Source organism: Apteryx rowi, unplaced genomic scaffold, assembly GCF_003343035.1.
Source record: "Apteryx rowi isolate R43461 unplaced genomic scaffold, aptRow1 scaffold_59, whole genome shotgun sequence".
NCBI classification, from domain to species: domain Eukaryota; kingdom Metazoa; phylum Chordata; class Aves; order Apterygiformes; family Apterygidae; genus Apteryx; species Apteryx rowi.
In genome coordinates this window covers 3,379,312-3,396,167 of record NW_020450860.1, presented here as the reverse complement: position 1 = coordinate 3,396,167, position 16,856 = coordinate 3,379,312, and the positions used below count along the sequence as shown (strand labels likewise).

The window sequence follows — 16,856 nt, the reverse complement described above, 5'->3', positions numbered from 1 at the left end:
TATCAGCGTAAATGAGTTCATGTTATTAAAGATGAGTTTCTGTCTTCAGCTAATAAGTTCTGTTTGTGTGGCTCCAGTTTGGGTCGAAGAATGCTCCATTAGGAATGAGCTTAGAGATCAGAAGCTATGAACACCGATTCACCTTTCGTTAAACATGGTGACAGAATTGTGTCAAGCTTTCTCTTCTAGCTATGTAAAACTTCTGTTTAGCCTACCTGGGCCAGTCCGTGACCCAGAGTCCTGCTCTGAACTGGTAGGCAACAATCTGGAAATTGTGGAGTGCAGTGTGTGCCACTGAAATATTTTACTAAGCTTTAACACTCAGTGGAAATCATTATAAGAAAGGTGCATTTCATTAATATTAGTAGTTATTAAATGTACTCCTGAAAACGTTTCACTCTCTGAACAGTGTGTGTCAATAGATTAACAAGCAGTCTACCTAGGGCTTTGATTTTAGGTAATGATGTCGACTGATCACGTTGTTTCCACAGATGAATTCAAAGCACGGGGTTTGGGTTGTGGGGCTCTGTGTGTGTTTTTATGCTGTCATACAATGAGCTGCCTTACCTGCAGACTGGAAGCTAAATCAAACCTAGTGCAGATAAATAAATTCAGGTGTTTGGTCTGTTTCGTTATATTGAGTTGCTAACATCCTGTGAAATTCTCAGGATCAGAGTAATCCCTTTTATTGGAAAACAACTTTAATTAATAAAGTCCTTCTGGTATGTTGAAATAATTAACTGTTCAGCAAGGTAATTTAAAAATTAGATGTTTATAGTTCTGACAGTGAAGATTCAGGCAACTGATTTGTTCTTAGCGTTTCATGTTTCTCTTCAGCAGTTCTCATGGTTGGGTTTCGTTTTGGCATGCTTGGAGGAGAAAAAGCTCTATTCAGGATACAATACAGTGTGTAAAAATTATGTAAATCTGGAATTTTTTTTTTAATTGCTCTTTGAATATCTTGAGGTTGTATTGTAGATCCAGCTTAAAGAGGGAAAAAAATAATTTCTTTGAGATGTTAGATTTCAAATTGAAATTATGTATTAACAGAATAACCAGTCTTGTTCTTTTTGGTTTTAAACTCAGTTTGGATGTAACTCAAAACTTGATTCAGCCTTGCAGATACAGAAGGCCACATATGAATTAGGTTGTGAATTTTCATTGAAGTCCCTTTAGGTATGAATGCAGACTCTGCTGTGGAAGTGAAATCTTCTAATTCTTTTCTGATTTCTTGCCTGCTCTGCTGTACACTTAATTTCCTTTTGTTCCTAATTTCTTACTGCTGAGGATGTCAACTACCACCTATGAATAGGGTTAATTTGCAAGCAGTCCTGCTAATCCAAACATTCCTATTAGCAAAATGAAACATTTATGATAAGTGATGTGATAAATGGTTTTTATCCCACTCTTGTGCAGTTAATCTAATCCATCATAAAGACATACAAACAAAAAATCAGCTGTTGTAAGATTATTTACATAATTCTTTCTATATAATTACTTCCCCTCCCCCCCCCATTTCATTTTGGGCTCCAACAGTTTTACTTACAAGGCAGTGCTTTCTTTCAAGCTTTTTAAATAGGCATTTTTTTCAGCAGATTTAAATATTAATCTTCTAACAGTGTTGGCAGTAACATGATATGTATTGAGCTGACAATAAGTTATAGACCCTTTTATATAAAGGATGGATCACCAGCTTCAATTTGTTACCAATTAATGGCTGCCAGAAAGTACTATAATCTGCTGGCAGGTTGTTCGAATGAGTAAAATAAATCTTAGGCTTGATTCTTGTGCCTGGTGTCACCTGTATCCATCCTTAAGAAGAGAATATAGTTGATTTTATCCATCCTGCAAAAGTGCTAAAAGAAAAAAACCCAAAAAACAAAAAAACCCACCCCAAACAAACCCCCTCCTCATCAGAGATTCAAAACTTTGGACTATAGAAATTTTGCTCTGCTTCATCCATCCATGGTTATCATTGTCGCCCAATATACATGGGCATACCGTGGCAGTCCATTTTTATACATGAAAGCATATAGCTGGGAAGCAAGATGATGTTTTACTTTTATTAAAGATTATGTTAGTGTAGTACCAATATTAATAAAACATTTTCTGTATAGTGCAGCTGAAGACACTTACTATTGAAGGCAGGAGTTTTAAATATTGTCTATCACTTTTAATATTAGATTAATGTTTGCGTTTTTAAGTAGAATACCAAAATTCTTGATGTCTATACAAAGACAAGACTACGCTGTCTTATGTATAGAAAATTATTTTACTTGGTAGTGTCATTAATGGGGAGACAAGAGACTTCTTAAAACTGTAAATTAGTTATAGGTTACTGTAATTTATGATAAAAATGAAGATACATTTTACCAAAAAAAAACCACTGAATTTTTATGGATGGAAAAACTTATTCAGAATTTACAAAACAAAAGTTAGAAAAAAAATCAACAAAGGCAGTTCCCTACGATGGAAGGTTACACACTGAAGATAGTTGACCGACCAGTTTTATAATGGTGAGATTTATACACTGACCCATTCGTCTTATACCCAACTTGTGATCTTATCAAAGCATTAACTGTTGGTACATTAGGTACGTGAGGTATTCCAGAGGTATCTATCCCTTTAAAGAGGTGGAGTGAGTGTGTGTGTGTGTGTGTGTGTGTGTGTGTACACACACACACACACACACACACACACACACACACATATATATCTTCAGAATAATAAAGCGGTATGATGGCATGCAGCTGCATTCCCTCCTACTTGAAGTACTGTTGACATTAACTCCATATAGTTCAGTTCAGGACAGGAGAGAAACATTCAAACATATAATTTGTCATGGAAATTTTAATAAGCCAGTTATAATTAAACTCTATTATCTGAGACGCAGAACATTCTGATGGAAATTGTCATTATCAGAACAGTAAAAGGCGTGCTCGAGAGTTTGAAGTAACTACCAGAATAATAAATTATTTCAAATTATGAATTTAGCAAAGCATGAAAGAATACATTTTGACATATGTATTTTCAATCTTGCACTGTTTAGGATTAGGAAGGCTTGGAGCTTTATCATTGCATAATGATATAGCTCATGTTCATGGACATGTTTCACTCCTCAATGCAGCTTTAACAGCCTGAAGCCTAAAACAAACGAAACCCAACTAATGTTTCAAAGATGCATTATTTAAAAAAATAGTGAATTACTTTAGCAATAGGAATACATTACCAATTATCCTGTTGTAAATATAAATTGCAGAATTGTCTAGAGTTTTATCTAAAACTGCAGTGTGTGATCTAACATACCACTGTGGATGCAAACGGTTAGACATGTACAAGTCCTTGGCACTTACAAAGACAGATTTGCAAAAGTTTACTATGAATCTCCAGAGGACTTCCACTAAAGTCGTGTTTCCTTTTTTTTCAGTGAACCTGGGCTGTCTTTCGAGAACAGTTCCTGTCTGTAATGTGTATTAGGATCACTGCATAGAGTAGAGTAACAAACCTTGAAACATTCAGTGAAGCTGAGCTTAATGGATAGGTAGATCAAATATTTAAATAAATAAAGTTTAGGTGGCTTTGCTTTCCAGACTCCTAGAAAATCCTACATTGATTATTATTTAGCTCCTAAATATAGTGCTAATTTCTATAATTTGGTAAGTACTCTGATTCTTTGCTCATTAGGCTGAGTATATTTAAAAATGAGGATGTCTTGCACCTTTCCTCCCAGTGGGCCTTTACTTTCTCCTGCACTTTGTTTTTGCTCTCCATTAGGAGTAAATCCATCTGTATAATAATGCCAGCTGCCTCTTTCTTAAACTAATTCTGTGTGTAAGCACAAACTTCTGAGAAACAAGCATTAAATGAAAAGAACTCCCAATGGAAAGCTGCTTTCACCTGTTTCAGCTTCCTGTAAGCAGTAGCTGGAAGGTCCTGTCAAGAGAATTGCTGTTCAGTCTTTGAAGTGTTACTCAAAAGTTTTAAGAAATTTTTGGCAGACTCCTTTCCTTTCTGTGTCTTTCAATGCATTCTTCGTTCTTCTGGAAGTACCAAAGACAGCAACAGTTTGTTTTACTGCTTCATACCTACAGTYGAACCTACCGTTGACATCCCTGAAACTGCATTTGTGATAGGCAGTGTGTTACCCTGGCGAGAGACCTCCTTAACTACTGCAACACCCGTGCATTTGTTGTAATGATAGTTAAATTCCTAGTGCTCTTTCTGCTCTGCCAGGTTCGTTGTTGGTGAATGCCAAGTGTCAGTGTTGGCTTTCATTTTCTTTGTAAATGCTGACAGCGCTAGGTCTTGCCTTTGGGCAAGTGAGTTTTTTGTATATTCAAGTACTTTATTTTTCAAGTTATATGTTGATATGAAATTCATAGCAGATGTTGTGATTGAAGTGGTAACTATCCCTCCAACAGATTTGGGGTCTTTAACCTTGATTTCTCTAATCTTTCTTCTTCTTATCTATTTACATGGAAGAGACCAGTAGATAGCATGGAAGTAGCATGATAGTATTCCTAATATGGACATACAGAATTTAAATCTAGTATTGATGGTAACTGATGATTCCTTCTCTCTGCCATTATGTGACACTTGTATCCTTTTGCTTGCCTAACCATTGACTTAATGACTGAAAACATCTCTTCTGTAAGTACAGCTGGCTTTATAGAGTCTTACTAACATTTACTTATATTCTGATACCAATGCTATACTTAGTGTTCTTAAATGAAGGCACTGAATGAATTAGATGAAAGCTCGCTCCAGAATTCCTCACATATTAGGGAATTTAAATACTATTTTTCCCTTCATGATGGTCATCAGTGTCAATGAAACCACAGAATTGGACGGAAGCTTAAGTTTGACAGCAAATGTAAAAGCAAACAAATAAACAAAATCCTAAAAAAAAATTGAAAAAAAAAAGGAGCCGAGAAGTTTCTCAGCCTCTCTTTTATCAGGAAGAGACAACAAAAACTAGAGTTAGTAGGTAACTGAAATTTGGCAGCAAAAGTTAATAGACTACTAAATATCTGTTAATAGAATTGCACATACCTGTATCTTAGTAGTTTAAAAGAAATGAAGTTTTCTTCTGTTGCATCTTGTTTGCGTTTTAATTTACATTAGAGTTCTTTAGAGATTTGGCATAAAATAAACCTTGCTGTATTACAAAATTATTATTATTTTTTTAATCTGAGGATAAAGTGTTGAAACCAGTGAAGTAGGAGATCACTTTTGGAAGACAACTGTAAATTTTAAACTGAAATGACACTTCATCAAAAATTCTAATTTGGCACTTAGAAAATCTGAGTGATTCTGTGTCATTGCCCTTTTCAGTAGTGTTAAAATGAGAGAAGGAAATGGATTAAAGGGCATAAACTTTCCTTTATCTAGTACCCACTGAAATAAATATGTCAAAGCTTCCCTAGGGATTATATGTACAGAGTTCTGCTGGTGGTGATTAGATACAGTTCTATTACTGTTGCAATGGTGTTTTTCATGCTCTTAGTAAAGAAATAGCTCTCCATATCTTCAAATATACAAGTCCATTTTTCTGGGTTGTGTGGGACTTTCTAGGAAACTTAGCAAAATTCAAGGGAACTAGGTATGGTAGTAAAGATGGAATAACGTTTTCAAGATTTTTTTTTCATGTAGCTGTGTACTGTGAAGTGTTGGTTTAGAATTTTTTTTATGGTTATGAAAGAATATACTGAATTTGTATACAGAAAATCAAGCTTGAAAATAAAGTTATTCCTCTTAGTTTAACAATCATCTTTGCACTTGATAGTTTTGTGATTTTTTTGTTTTAGAATAATAAGAATGAAACCTTTGTACTGTTGTTAATGGAGCAGTGATTAAAGTGTTAATCCATAGTAATGAAAACTGTTGGTATTAAAAGTATTTTTATTATGCATAATTTTGATAGCTTAGATATTTTTTTGCTTCTTATTCTTCAAGTGGTGTAGACAATTTTCTGGCTTTCCTGCTCTGGAATTATTGTATTGACTAAATATTTGCAATAACTTAAAGAACATTTCAGGATAACATTTCAAGTTATTAGCATTTTATAAATATGAAGATGTTAAGAAGTTATATATAGTGTTGCAAAGAGTAACTTTGTAATATCACATTGTATGTGACCTTGGAAACCCTTGTCTCTACAGCACTGACTTGTTTGCTGCAAGATTAAGTAGATTAAGTAGAGTTTAAAATATTCCATTCTCTCTTTGGTCATCTTATTTATCCATTTTGCCCACATTCTTTTGTATCCAAATACCAAAGAAATGCTGTGTATTGAATGTTTAGATTTCCTTTCTTTCTTATGCAACTTGTCAACTATTTTCTGAAGAATCATTTTTGGTTCTACTCTAATCTCCAAATAAAAGGTTTATATGATTTCTCTGTATGTCTCATCCCCCTCACTGGTTTCCAGGTTGTTTGTTGGGCTGCAGAGAGACGGGGATCTCAAAGATATTATGTAATCCTAAATACACTACTAGGCAGAGACTCAAGTATGGGGAAAGCTTGAAGAACGAGCTCTGCTGTATTAAGTATCAGAGAATCCACATGGAAGAAAATCATTACGAATGAAAGCCACAGGGAGCCAGGCTGCATGAGTTTTGTAGCTCAGGGAACAACTTGTATCTTTTGTTCTTGGATTTTGATATGTACAGCACAACACTTTAATCAGCTACAATTCAGTTTCAACAGAACTAGTTGAATCATGTGCTAGCTGTTTTTTACAGTGATTTGTGGCTTTATGTCTCTGTGGATATAAACAGCCCACAACAAATTAAAACAGCATATTGAATCTTATTAGCCTTAAGGAAAAACAATATTTCACTTAGTAGCTTGAACTGTTTATGTATTTATAAATAAATTGTTCTAAAAATAGTTTTCTCACATAGAAAAATTATATTTTTCAATTTAAAATGATTATGCCGAAGTTTTAATGATGACTGCTGGGGTGGAAGTCAATCTGTTTCATTTCTAGGCTGTCTTCAGTTACTAATAAAGATGTGTGATATACTGTGACCTTTTAACAATATAATTTCATGGAAGTGAAAACAGCTTAGGTAGTTCTTTCAGGATGAGAGAGCGAGGGGACTTACCCCCACTCTTGTAAACTTCCTTAGTGTTTCATCTCCGACTGTGCAACAGCTCATTACATGTTTATCATTAGCACTTTCTTGTAGAAAAGTGTTGGCTGCTTGTGTCTCTGACTTCATATTGGTGAGAATTTCTAACTAGCAGTTTGAGTTGATTTTTAGTATCCATTTGTAGTAGATATTTGTGTGTTTTATTTTGCAGTGCATTTTAGTAGTTGGCAARTGTCATCCACTTTTTACTTCTACTAGAATGGACAAACATCTGGGCATTCTTTAGAGAATAAGATTTGTCTTCAGATTTGTCTTCCTGTTCTGTTGCATTTGCTCTTTCTTGCTGGTTTAGAACTTGTAAGTTTTCCAGGAATTTGTTTTTAAACCAGCTTGAAAAAGAGAGATTACTTATCTCTGCATCTTGCATCACTTTATCATCTTTGTGCCACTAACGCTTTGGTATAAATTCAGCTGTGACCAAATAATGTACCTATTTTAAACATACAAGGAGACATAACTGGTTTTCAACTGTGGTAATGTATTTCATATAATTTGTGAGTTAAAATAGACTTTTAATAAACTAACAGGATCAAGGAAGTGTTAAGAATTGGGTTTCTGCCTGAATTCCATCACATTTATTTTATGTCACAACGGCTTTTTCTGAAGAGGGTTTTTTTTCCCATTTTTAGTCTTATTTCCTAAGGAAAGAAAGGCTTATGTTGCTCCACACTGTTTTTGCTCCTAATAATTTTTCGAAGATGTTTGTCAATTCTAGATAACTGGGGTAGAGGGATGGATATTCCATTTTTACAAGTTCTGTGGCGATAAATAAGTAAAGAGGAGAGAGAATGCCCCAAATCAGTGTATCCAATACAGGAAGCCTGAGGCATGAGCTGAGCTGGGTGACTGGGCATTAAAGAGTCCATGAAGAAGGCACACATCTGTAATAAAAGCCTTGGGAAGTCACGCTGCATACCGCATCATTTTGCGATTGGTAGCTATGCGCTATTAGATACAAATAAAATATGTGTTCATGATGGGAGGGACATAGACATCACTTGGACAGAACAGAACATCAAAGCTATATTCTCAAAGCAAGATAATTTTCAGCTTCTCTTTTCTTAGATTGTAAACATCAATCACTTTATTAGAAGAAAAATATCCAAGATATTTTGAAATTTTTTAAAGTCAGTTGCATATTCTACTAATGGTGAATCTTCACCATTAGAAATGGGTCATTTAATGGAAAAGTGTTCCTTCTTATGTTGGATTGTACTCACAGACATGTAAAAATCAATACCTAAAAATGTCATGTTTGTTAGCAAGGACAGTCCTAGAAAATTTTCCAATTTCACTAACCTAGCTCCTGAGTTTTTGGTTTTGTTTTGTTTTGTTTTTTAACTTGTTTGAATTTTTCCCATTGATTACATTTGAACTGTTTTCCTTAACAAAAACCTACAGCTTTGCTAAGAGTGCTCGAGACCAATACGAAAAGTTGTCCAATATGCACAACAACATGACTAAGTTGTATGAAAACTTGGGAGAATACTTCACCTTTGATCCCAAAGCAATAAGCATAGAAGAATTCTTTGGTGATCTGAGCAACTTCAGAACTCTATTTTTGGTGAGTAAAGTCTGCAAAACAGTGTGTGTGTGTGTGTGTGTGTATATGCATATGTTTGTGTGTGTGTGTGTATATATTTTCTTTCTTGAGTTCTTCCGATTTTAATTCCCTCCTGCTCTCTCTTTATTTCTAGTGTTATAATTAGCTTTGTGTTTTGTTCCTGTGGCAGGAAACTAGATGCATGTCTCCAGACTTATTTTGGTTTTGGTCACTGATAACTATCGTTACTGATAGCTCTTCTTCCAGTCTGCAACTTGCAAACTTGAATGTCAATTTGATCGATATATATGATTAATAGTGTGRAAACTATTTTCCTCTGTTTAAAAAAAAATTGCCTGTTGGTTAATGCACAACAAATCTGTGATGTCTGAAAGTCATTACAAAAACATGTTAAAATTGGAACCTGAATCGACATGCCTGCATTTGCATTGTGTTAGTCTGGTATCAAGCTTTAATGACGCTGTGATGCTAAGGTTGAGACTTTCATGATGAGATCTGTATTTCTGATATAATTTCTGAAGCTAGTGTAGATGCTTATATTACTATTGTCAGTCAGTATGGCTGATAGCAGTGTTTTTTTTTTAATAAAGGAATTTAAGAGAATTTCATTTTAAGCAGCTAAGTTTTTAAATGGATTTAATGTCATCTTTACTAGTCGCTGTCTGGGAGCCATAATCAACTGCACCGTAGGAAGTATATAGGGAAAACAGATGCTGGGAATGTCACATTGTATCTCTAGAGAATGTTAAAATCACTTTGAAATACCACTGCATACGCCGTTTACCATACTGCTATGACTCGCAGATCTCTGTTTTGCCAGTAGCTGGCTGAATTTATCAAGTAACCATAAGGACTTTCAGTATAATAATGCCCAACTTTAAAGCTTAATTTTGGTGTATACAATTTACTTTATTAGAAAGCTTTTACTATGATATACTTAACTGTTCATTTTAAATCAGCTGAAATTGTTCTTTTTCCATGAGCAAATAACCAATTCTTTTATAATTAGTAAGTCTGCCAACAGATCACTGTGAAGACTTGTCAAGAACAGGAATAGTTGTCATGAGCTATTTCAATACGTTTACTTTTTCATAAATTAAAGGCTTAATTTTTCAAATGTGGATATCTAAATTTGGCAATCTTGAAGTAGATAATGCTACTCTAATTTAACTAATGGAAACAGACTTCAAATTAGCAGTATCCAAATATCAGGGTAAAATCTGTCCTCAGTTATGTGTAAACTGCTATGAGGCTGATAGGAGTTAGAAAGCAAATATTCAGGCTTTCTAGAAGACATATTAGAATGGAAAATAAAAGTATTTAAGCAAAGTTGGAAGGATTTTTCTTCCTTTTAACTTCCTCAAGATCTGGCTTGAGGGCCTGTTGCTCTTCAATGGTTATAATAGAATTTCCAGGCATACTATATGAGAGATTCATGCATTGTTTTGGAGTGACTGAGTAATAGCAGGAAAAACAAGTATGTGATATTTAAGGGTTTCAGTGGGTAAACATAAAAAATTAAATATTAAGTGCTGTGGCTCTGCTATGAGCAAAGATGCAATATTTGTGTTAGGGTTCCAAGTGAATCTGCAAGAGAAAATGAACTACTATGTAGATTCACATTTCTAGAATCAGATGAAATTGTCATTGATTAAGGTTTAGAATGAGTTTCTAGTGAGAAAAGTAATTTCATAAGAGTGAAGTGTTGAATTCAGGGGCTGGGGGAGGAAAGGTGGTGTTAGTGACTCCTATGCTAGAGATCTTCATTTTACAGTAGAAAGTGAACTTTTTACTCTTAATAAAATAGGATAAAATGTAGTTTTAGTTGACTAGTGGGCCTTTTCTCCTCATAGTCCTCAACTTTGGAGTATCATGCAGTCTCTCTCTGTCTCTGTGTGTGTGTATATATTTTCATATTATGATTACAGTAATGCTATCAATATTTTTGTATTTTTGCATGAGTATAACTGATTGGATCTTAATAATTATTTTGATGATGAGAAGAAACACAATCTAGCTTACCACTTGTTATCCATTTTTATTGATTGTTAGTAGAGGTAAGGATAACTGTTAAGTAGAGAGGAATTCTGTGAGATTTAGCTGTTTATCTTTGTACAGAGGGCAAGTCTCTCTGAATTTCCAGGCATAATAATTTTGTATGTTCTACATTAATGTTGCATTTAATAGAAATAAATGGTTATTCCTTCCTTTAGCCATTAATATAATAGCTATAATATATATGGTTATAACGGATAATGCTTTACCCATGGCCATTATTTCAACAACTTAAAAAAGAGGCAACTGAAGAAAAATCTTGGACAAAAAACACTGGCTATGAAAGAATTCCCACTGAGACTTGTGGTGCCAAAATTTCAAATGTACGTACATGCAATGCATCATCTTCTGATCTAAGTTCCAATATCTGCAAAGGCAGAATCCAGGTTATTTTACGATCTGTTTGTTTTTTATACTTTCTATACGATATCAACACTATATTGCTGGCTATCCATGTCTAAACTCATGGAATTATGTAGGCTGGACCTGCAGAGGTTATCTAGTCCAACTTTCTGCCCAAATCAGGTCAAATCAGAGCAGGTTGCACAGGACCTTGCCTGGTCAAGTTTTAAGTATCTCCAAGGATGGAGACTCCTCAGCCTCTCTGGATTCCTGTTTCAGTGTTTGACCACATCTGTGTTTGGAAAATAAAAAAATGAATAAAATTTCCCACATTCCAGCTTTTGTTCATTGTCTCCTGTCCTATCACTGTGCACCTATGAGAAGAGTCTAGATCTGTCTTCTCCGTGCCCTCCCAGCATGACAGTTGTAGACAGCAATAAAATCTCCCCTGAGCCTTCTCTTCTTAACGCTGAACAAACCCAGTTCTCTTAGCCTCTCCTTGTGTGTGATGTGCTCCAGCCCCCTGACCATCCTGGTGGCACCTGTTTGACTCACTGCAGTATTTCTGTATCTGTCTTGTACTGGGGATCCCAAAACTGGTCACAGATTTGGTTTCACGAAAACCAAATAGGGCGGAAGAATCACTTATTTCAACCTGCTGACTGCACTCTTACATAGCCTATTATGCATTCAGCCTTCTCTGCTGCATACTGCTGTCTCATGTTCACCTTGTCCACAAGGACCCCCACTTCATTTTCTGCAAAGCAACTTTCTAGGATTGCATTTACATTATGGTTGCACTTAAGGGTAAGTAGAGGACTTGGACTGCAAAAGTGGACTGTACACTGTGGAGAGGTTTGTTTTGTTTTGTTTTTAACTTGGTTGAATTTCATAAAAACTAGCTGAGAGTAGGATGTCAGGATTTGGGTTTCTGTGCAGCTTATATGCCTGTACTCAAAGGATGATTCTCTTTTGGCCTGAATCATCCTAGTTCCATTCTTTTTATTTTTTATTTGTTTTTCAAATATGTGCTAATTTACCTCATTTAAATGAGGTCCTGTTTCAGGAATATTTAGTGATTTAAAAGTGTGTGTACCTAAATGACATTCTTCTAAATCTAGACTATTCAGGTGGCTTTGAATATTTGCACACTGAATACAGAATGCAGGTAAATGTAGTATGACATGGGAGGAAGGGAGTGTATTTCGCCACAGAAGAGTTTTAATTTACATTGAGATAAATTTCTCTTCAATACAAGCACTGCTCATTTGTACTTATAACAAGGCTTCAGGTACACAATTCTCACTGGTTTAGAAGCTGTTAGGAAGCATTTGTAAGTTTATTTTGTTTTCAAGCACTGAARTAGCTATAGCAATCAGAATAATGAAGGTGCTTGCTGCTTGTGCAAACTATTGTTAATTATTATTCCCAATTTGCACATAATGCTCTGATTAATGTTATGTACATGTGTATGATTCTTCTGCAAATATTTCTCCRTGGATATGGAAAAGTGGTGTAAACTGTAGAAACTACCCTGATAATTAACACTGAGACACATTTATCCAGGTTTTATTTGCCAGAATCCTTCTGGGCTCTTTATATATGAGTGCAAAATACTTGTGTCCTGAGTACTGGATTGTACTCAAAGCAGACAGTGCCACTTGTCTTCCTTTTTAATAGGAGAGGAAGAGGYTGTTGTGGAGATGTTCAGCATGATTTTATCAGTGCTTCCCATTGGATTAAATTGAGATTAGGCAGTCCAGTTAAGTCCTGTTCTTTCGCTAGACTTGGTTTCGAGCAAGTATTTTTATATGTTTTCAGGAGATTGCACCTACTCTTAGTTCTTTTCAAATGTAATACATCTTTTGTATGTCATTTATATACTAAATCAGTTTTAATTGAATTTCCTTCTTTTTAAAATTTAGGTATAAACATTACCTTTTATGACCAARCAAATCTAATTTCTGTGTGTATTTAAACCTGTATATCTACATGAATCATTTTTGGATTAATTTATTCTATTGACTTTACTTCGAAATCACTTCCTTGTCACTGAGGACCACAGTAACTGCACAAGTATGTTCTCATAATCCTTGGTGTGAGGTTGTCATGTTCTAATAATGTCTTATCAAAACCCCTCATCATGTGGTGTAAATACGTTCAACAAATTAATGCATTGCAAAAYGTAATTGCCTTATTGCCTAATTAGCATAAAGTGCCTTCTGTGTTAAGGGGAAATAATTATAGATACAAACTGCTGTTACTCTGGCTAACAAAGAGCACAATCAGCCAGGTGTTTCAGGGACTGAGTGCCTTTCTGCTTTTGGGGTTTCTAAAAACCGATTTATGGTCAGCACTTACTAGGATATTTGTATGATATTTATGTTTTACCTAATATTAAAAAAATGCAATAAAATGCATTTCTAGGCCTGAAGATGAAGCCGAAGACCAAGACTCTGTAAATAAATCTAGTTTATCAAGATAGAATTATCAGGTTCTGTGTTCTGGTTTGGACTACTAAACTTACATTCTAAATAGAAAAGACAGACCACAAGGAATGTTCCCTAGTTTCTAGAAATGTAGGGCTAAGTTTTTGCATTACTTTTTATTTTTAGAATGCAGACAATTATCTRTTGAGCTATTCTAATGATATGTATTGCTCTAAATAGTTAATTATATCTGTCTAATGCTATGGTCTTTAACATTTTTATCTGTCCTTCATCTTCTAAGCCTCTTTTTAAAAAGTTATTAAATAAGGAAATGAATTAGGATTGTGTGTATGATGCATGCTAATTTAAATATTAGTGCTTCTAAAAAAAAAAAAAAAAGGTCTTATGTAGCTTAAGGAGGCACTTTTTTGTCCTTAGCGTCATTTGTGCTTTAGCCAGTTCACTTCTTCAGATATGCACAGTAGTAGTAATGATTGTAACTATTACTATTTTTTTTAAATCGAACTTATTTTATTCGCCAGAATAGAACCTTACAGACTTTAGTGGCATAAAGATTCTTGTTTCTGGATTAAATTTTTTTCCAGATATTTGAGGAAGGCTAAGGCAAGCATTAGAAAATACATAGTACAATACCTGTATTTCTTATAAGAAAAAAAATTACTAAAAAGGTTAAGATTTCCTSCAATATTTTGATGCTTGTGAGAAGTTTCTCAAAAACAAAAAGACATTTGATTGAAGTTTAAGGACAAATTTAGAAATCACAGTGAAACTACTTTAATTTGTGGAATTTACTATCAAAAGCTGTAACCACAAATGGAATTCAGGAGTAATCAGAAAAGACTGAGGATAAAAAAAATTAATAGTATTAGAAAAAAAAATTTTCAGAATACAAATGCCGTGTTACAGAAGGCTTTATTTGCTCTGTTTAAAAGAGCAGGAAAATAGTTGTCACAATAAGGGGCTTTTTTGTGGTGTTTGGGATTCCCGCCCCCCCCGGATTTTTGCTTGTTAGTACTACTATAACCTTTTTAAAGACTTTTTTTTCCCCCCCACAAACAAAGTGTATGTGCTTGATTACATAGTAAAAGATATTACTTAAACTTTGTTGAGAGGTTCACAGGTATAACCCTTTCTTTCATTCTCATGTCATATATAGCATCCACAAATATTCCCTAGAGCATGCTTATATTTATTAAATATGGCAGTTTCAGGTTGGGGTAATGCCTACAKGCTTCCTCTAGTCGGTTCCGGCGTGTTACAACCGACTATTCTTGTGCTTTGAGGAGGCTGTTGTTGACARCAACAACAAATGCTTTACAATATGGTGTGTTCTAACGGAAACTTCAGCATATGTAATTGTAGGTAATTGGCATTTTGTGAGCACTTTGAATTTAAACATAGTCCTTTTAAAATGTCTTGAGTGACAGCAGCCATTACTAGYATTTTCCCCATGCTGCTAATGTAAAAGCCAGAATATTGAGTTAATAGACTGCTGATTGTCTTTGCAATGACAATTTTTCTTTCCCTTTCGTTTGCAACTACAGGTAAGAATATCTTGCATAGAATCATACAATTCAGCTAGTGCTTTTGAAACAGATGAAATATATATGAGTATTTTTAAAGATGAACTTAAGAGAATTAAATCACATGGCAAATCCCCAGATCACAGAGAGAATTCTGTATATATAAAATGTGTATGTTTGGAGCTTGATATGTTTGTCTTGTACTGCTGATACTGAGATATTGTAATGTTAAGAAAGCATCTGGTCGGTGGTAAACTCATGTTAGAGACAGTGACAAGCATTAAACAAGTGCCATATATTGAATGGAAAACAATGCCATTTTTTGATTATTTGAAATCAAAAATATATGCATACATCTTTTCTACTTATTTGCCTTCTGTAAGTTGTTCATTGCATATAACAGGTACAATGCTTAATAAATACACCTCCCCATGGTCCAACATTCAGAAGTTGTTAGACTGAATGACAAGAGGTACAGAATGTAAGGAAAAAAAAATCCGTAACAGTCAGTGTTGTTGTTTCATCTTTAATCCTTCTGATCAAAGTATATCAACAACTGGAAAACAAAAAATTCCTTTGGGTCCAGCAGTTTCTCCTCACAAGTTATTTTTCAAAAAAATCTTCCACGTAAGTGATTATTCTATTATCCCTAAACAACAGGAGGAAAGTAAATTGTAAGGAAGGCAGTGCAGGCTGATACAGTAGTTGACCTTTCTCCGTTTCTTTGTGAGCCCTATTGATTGGCACTGGAACGTTTTCTATACTTGGGAAGCTGTGGGGGAGTGAGCCTTACTTTTCCAGAAAGGGACAATTACCCYAGAAATTCTAACTTATTTATGGATGTTTTCTTTTTTGTTGCTTTGTATTGTCAAGAAGTGTTTTATATATATAAAGTTTTCAGTAAAATACCTAATTACTCTCTGTGGCCTAGGCATGTATCACCACCTGACTAGCTTTGCTTGAGAGAGAGAAAATATTTTTGGCATTGTTCTATGATGCTAACATCATAGCAGAAAAAGGTACTGTGTAGTTAGAAGGTCACAATTTAAGTAACACCTTTAAAACTGCAAAACTGTCCATCATATGATTGCAAGTAGCTAATTAAACTGACAGCATTTCTGACCAACACACTAATCAAATGTTCCTTGTGAGCCATTGCAATTCAGTGAGCTACACTATAGTGAACCTATTTAGATATGCAGATAGTAGAAACAGAATTGTCTTCTTTTTGTTTATGTATGCTCTATGTGCTTCCATTTTATCCTTAACCTTCTCTACCYTTTTTGCTGAAAGTATAAGTAGAGCTAAGGGTGTGGTGAGATAACTAAATAAAGTTTGCATCACTTTACCTTAGAAATCCTCTTTACCTCTTACCTTCAGAAATCCTGTCCTCCTTGCTTTTTAAATGGCTGTGCTGTTTCTTGCTCACTCTTTTTTCTAAGTTTAGGTAGAATATTTAAATATTAGATGCAAGCTTCTAACTAGATTTTTCCTGGTACTTCTGTGTCACCTCTGTCTGGGTTTGATTTTGTGCTCAGGTACATCTTGATAATCTCACTGTGTTCAAGGAATATCACAAGCAATAAGTACAGCACTTGAGCATTTGGACAGTGAGGTGGATTGAGAACTGGCTGAATGGCAGAGCTCAGAGAGTTATGATCAGTGGCACAGAGTCTAGTTGGAGGCCTGTAGCTAGCGGTGTCCCCCAGGGGTCAGTACTGGGTCCAGTCTTGTTCAACTTCTTCATCAATGACCTGGATGAAGG

General features: G+C 34.8%; 1 protein-coding gene across 2 annotated transcripts in view; it reads left to right on the top strand.

Moving 5' to 3' along the window:
* The window catches only part of DIAPH2 (diaphanous related formin 2), a 292,492-nt gene that overhangs the window by 166,559 nt on the left and 109,077 nt on the right, over positions 1-16,856 (top strand). For both annotated transcript variants that reach the window (XM_026082669.1, XM_026082670.1), the window contains exon 25: positions 8,557-8,721. In XM_026082669.1, coding sequence (XP_025938454.1) covers positions 8,557-8,721 — 165 coding nt within the window. The remainder of the gene's footprint in view (positions 1-8,556; positions 8,722-16,856) is intronic.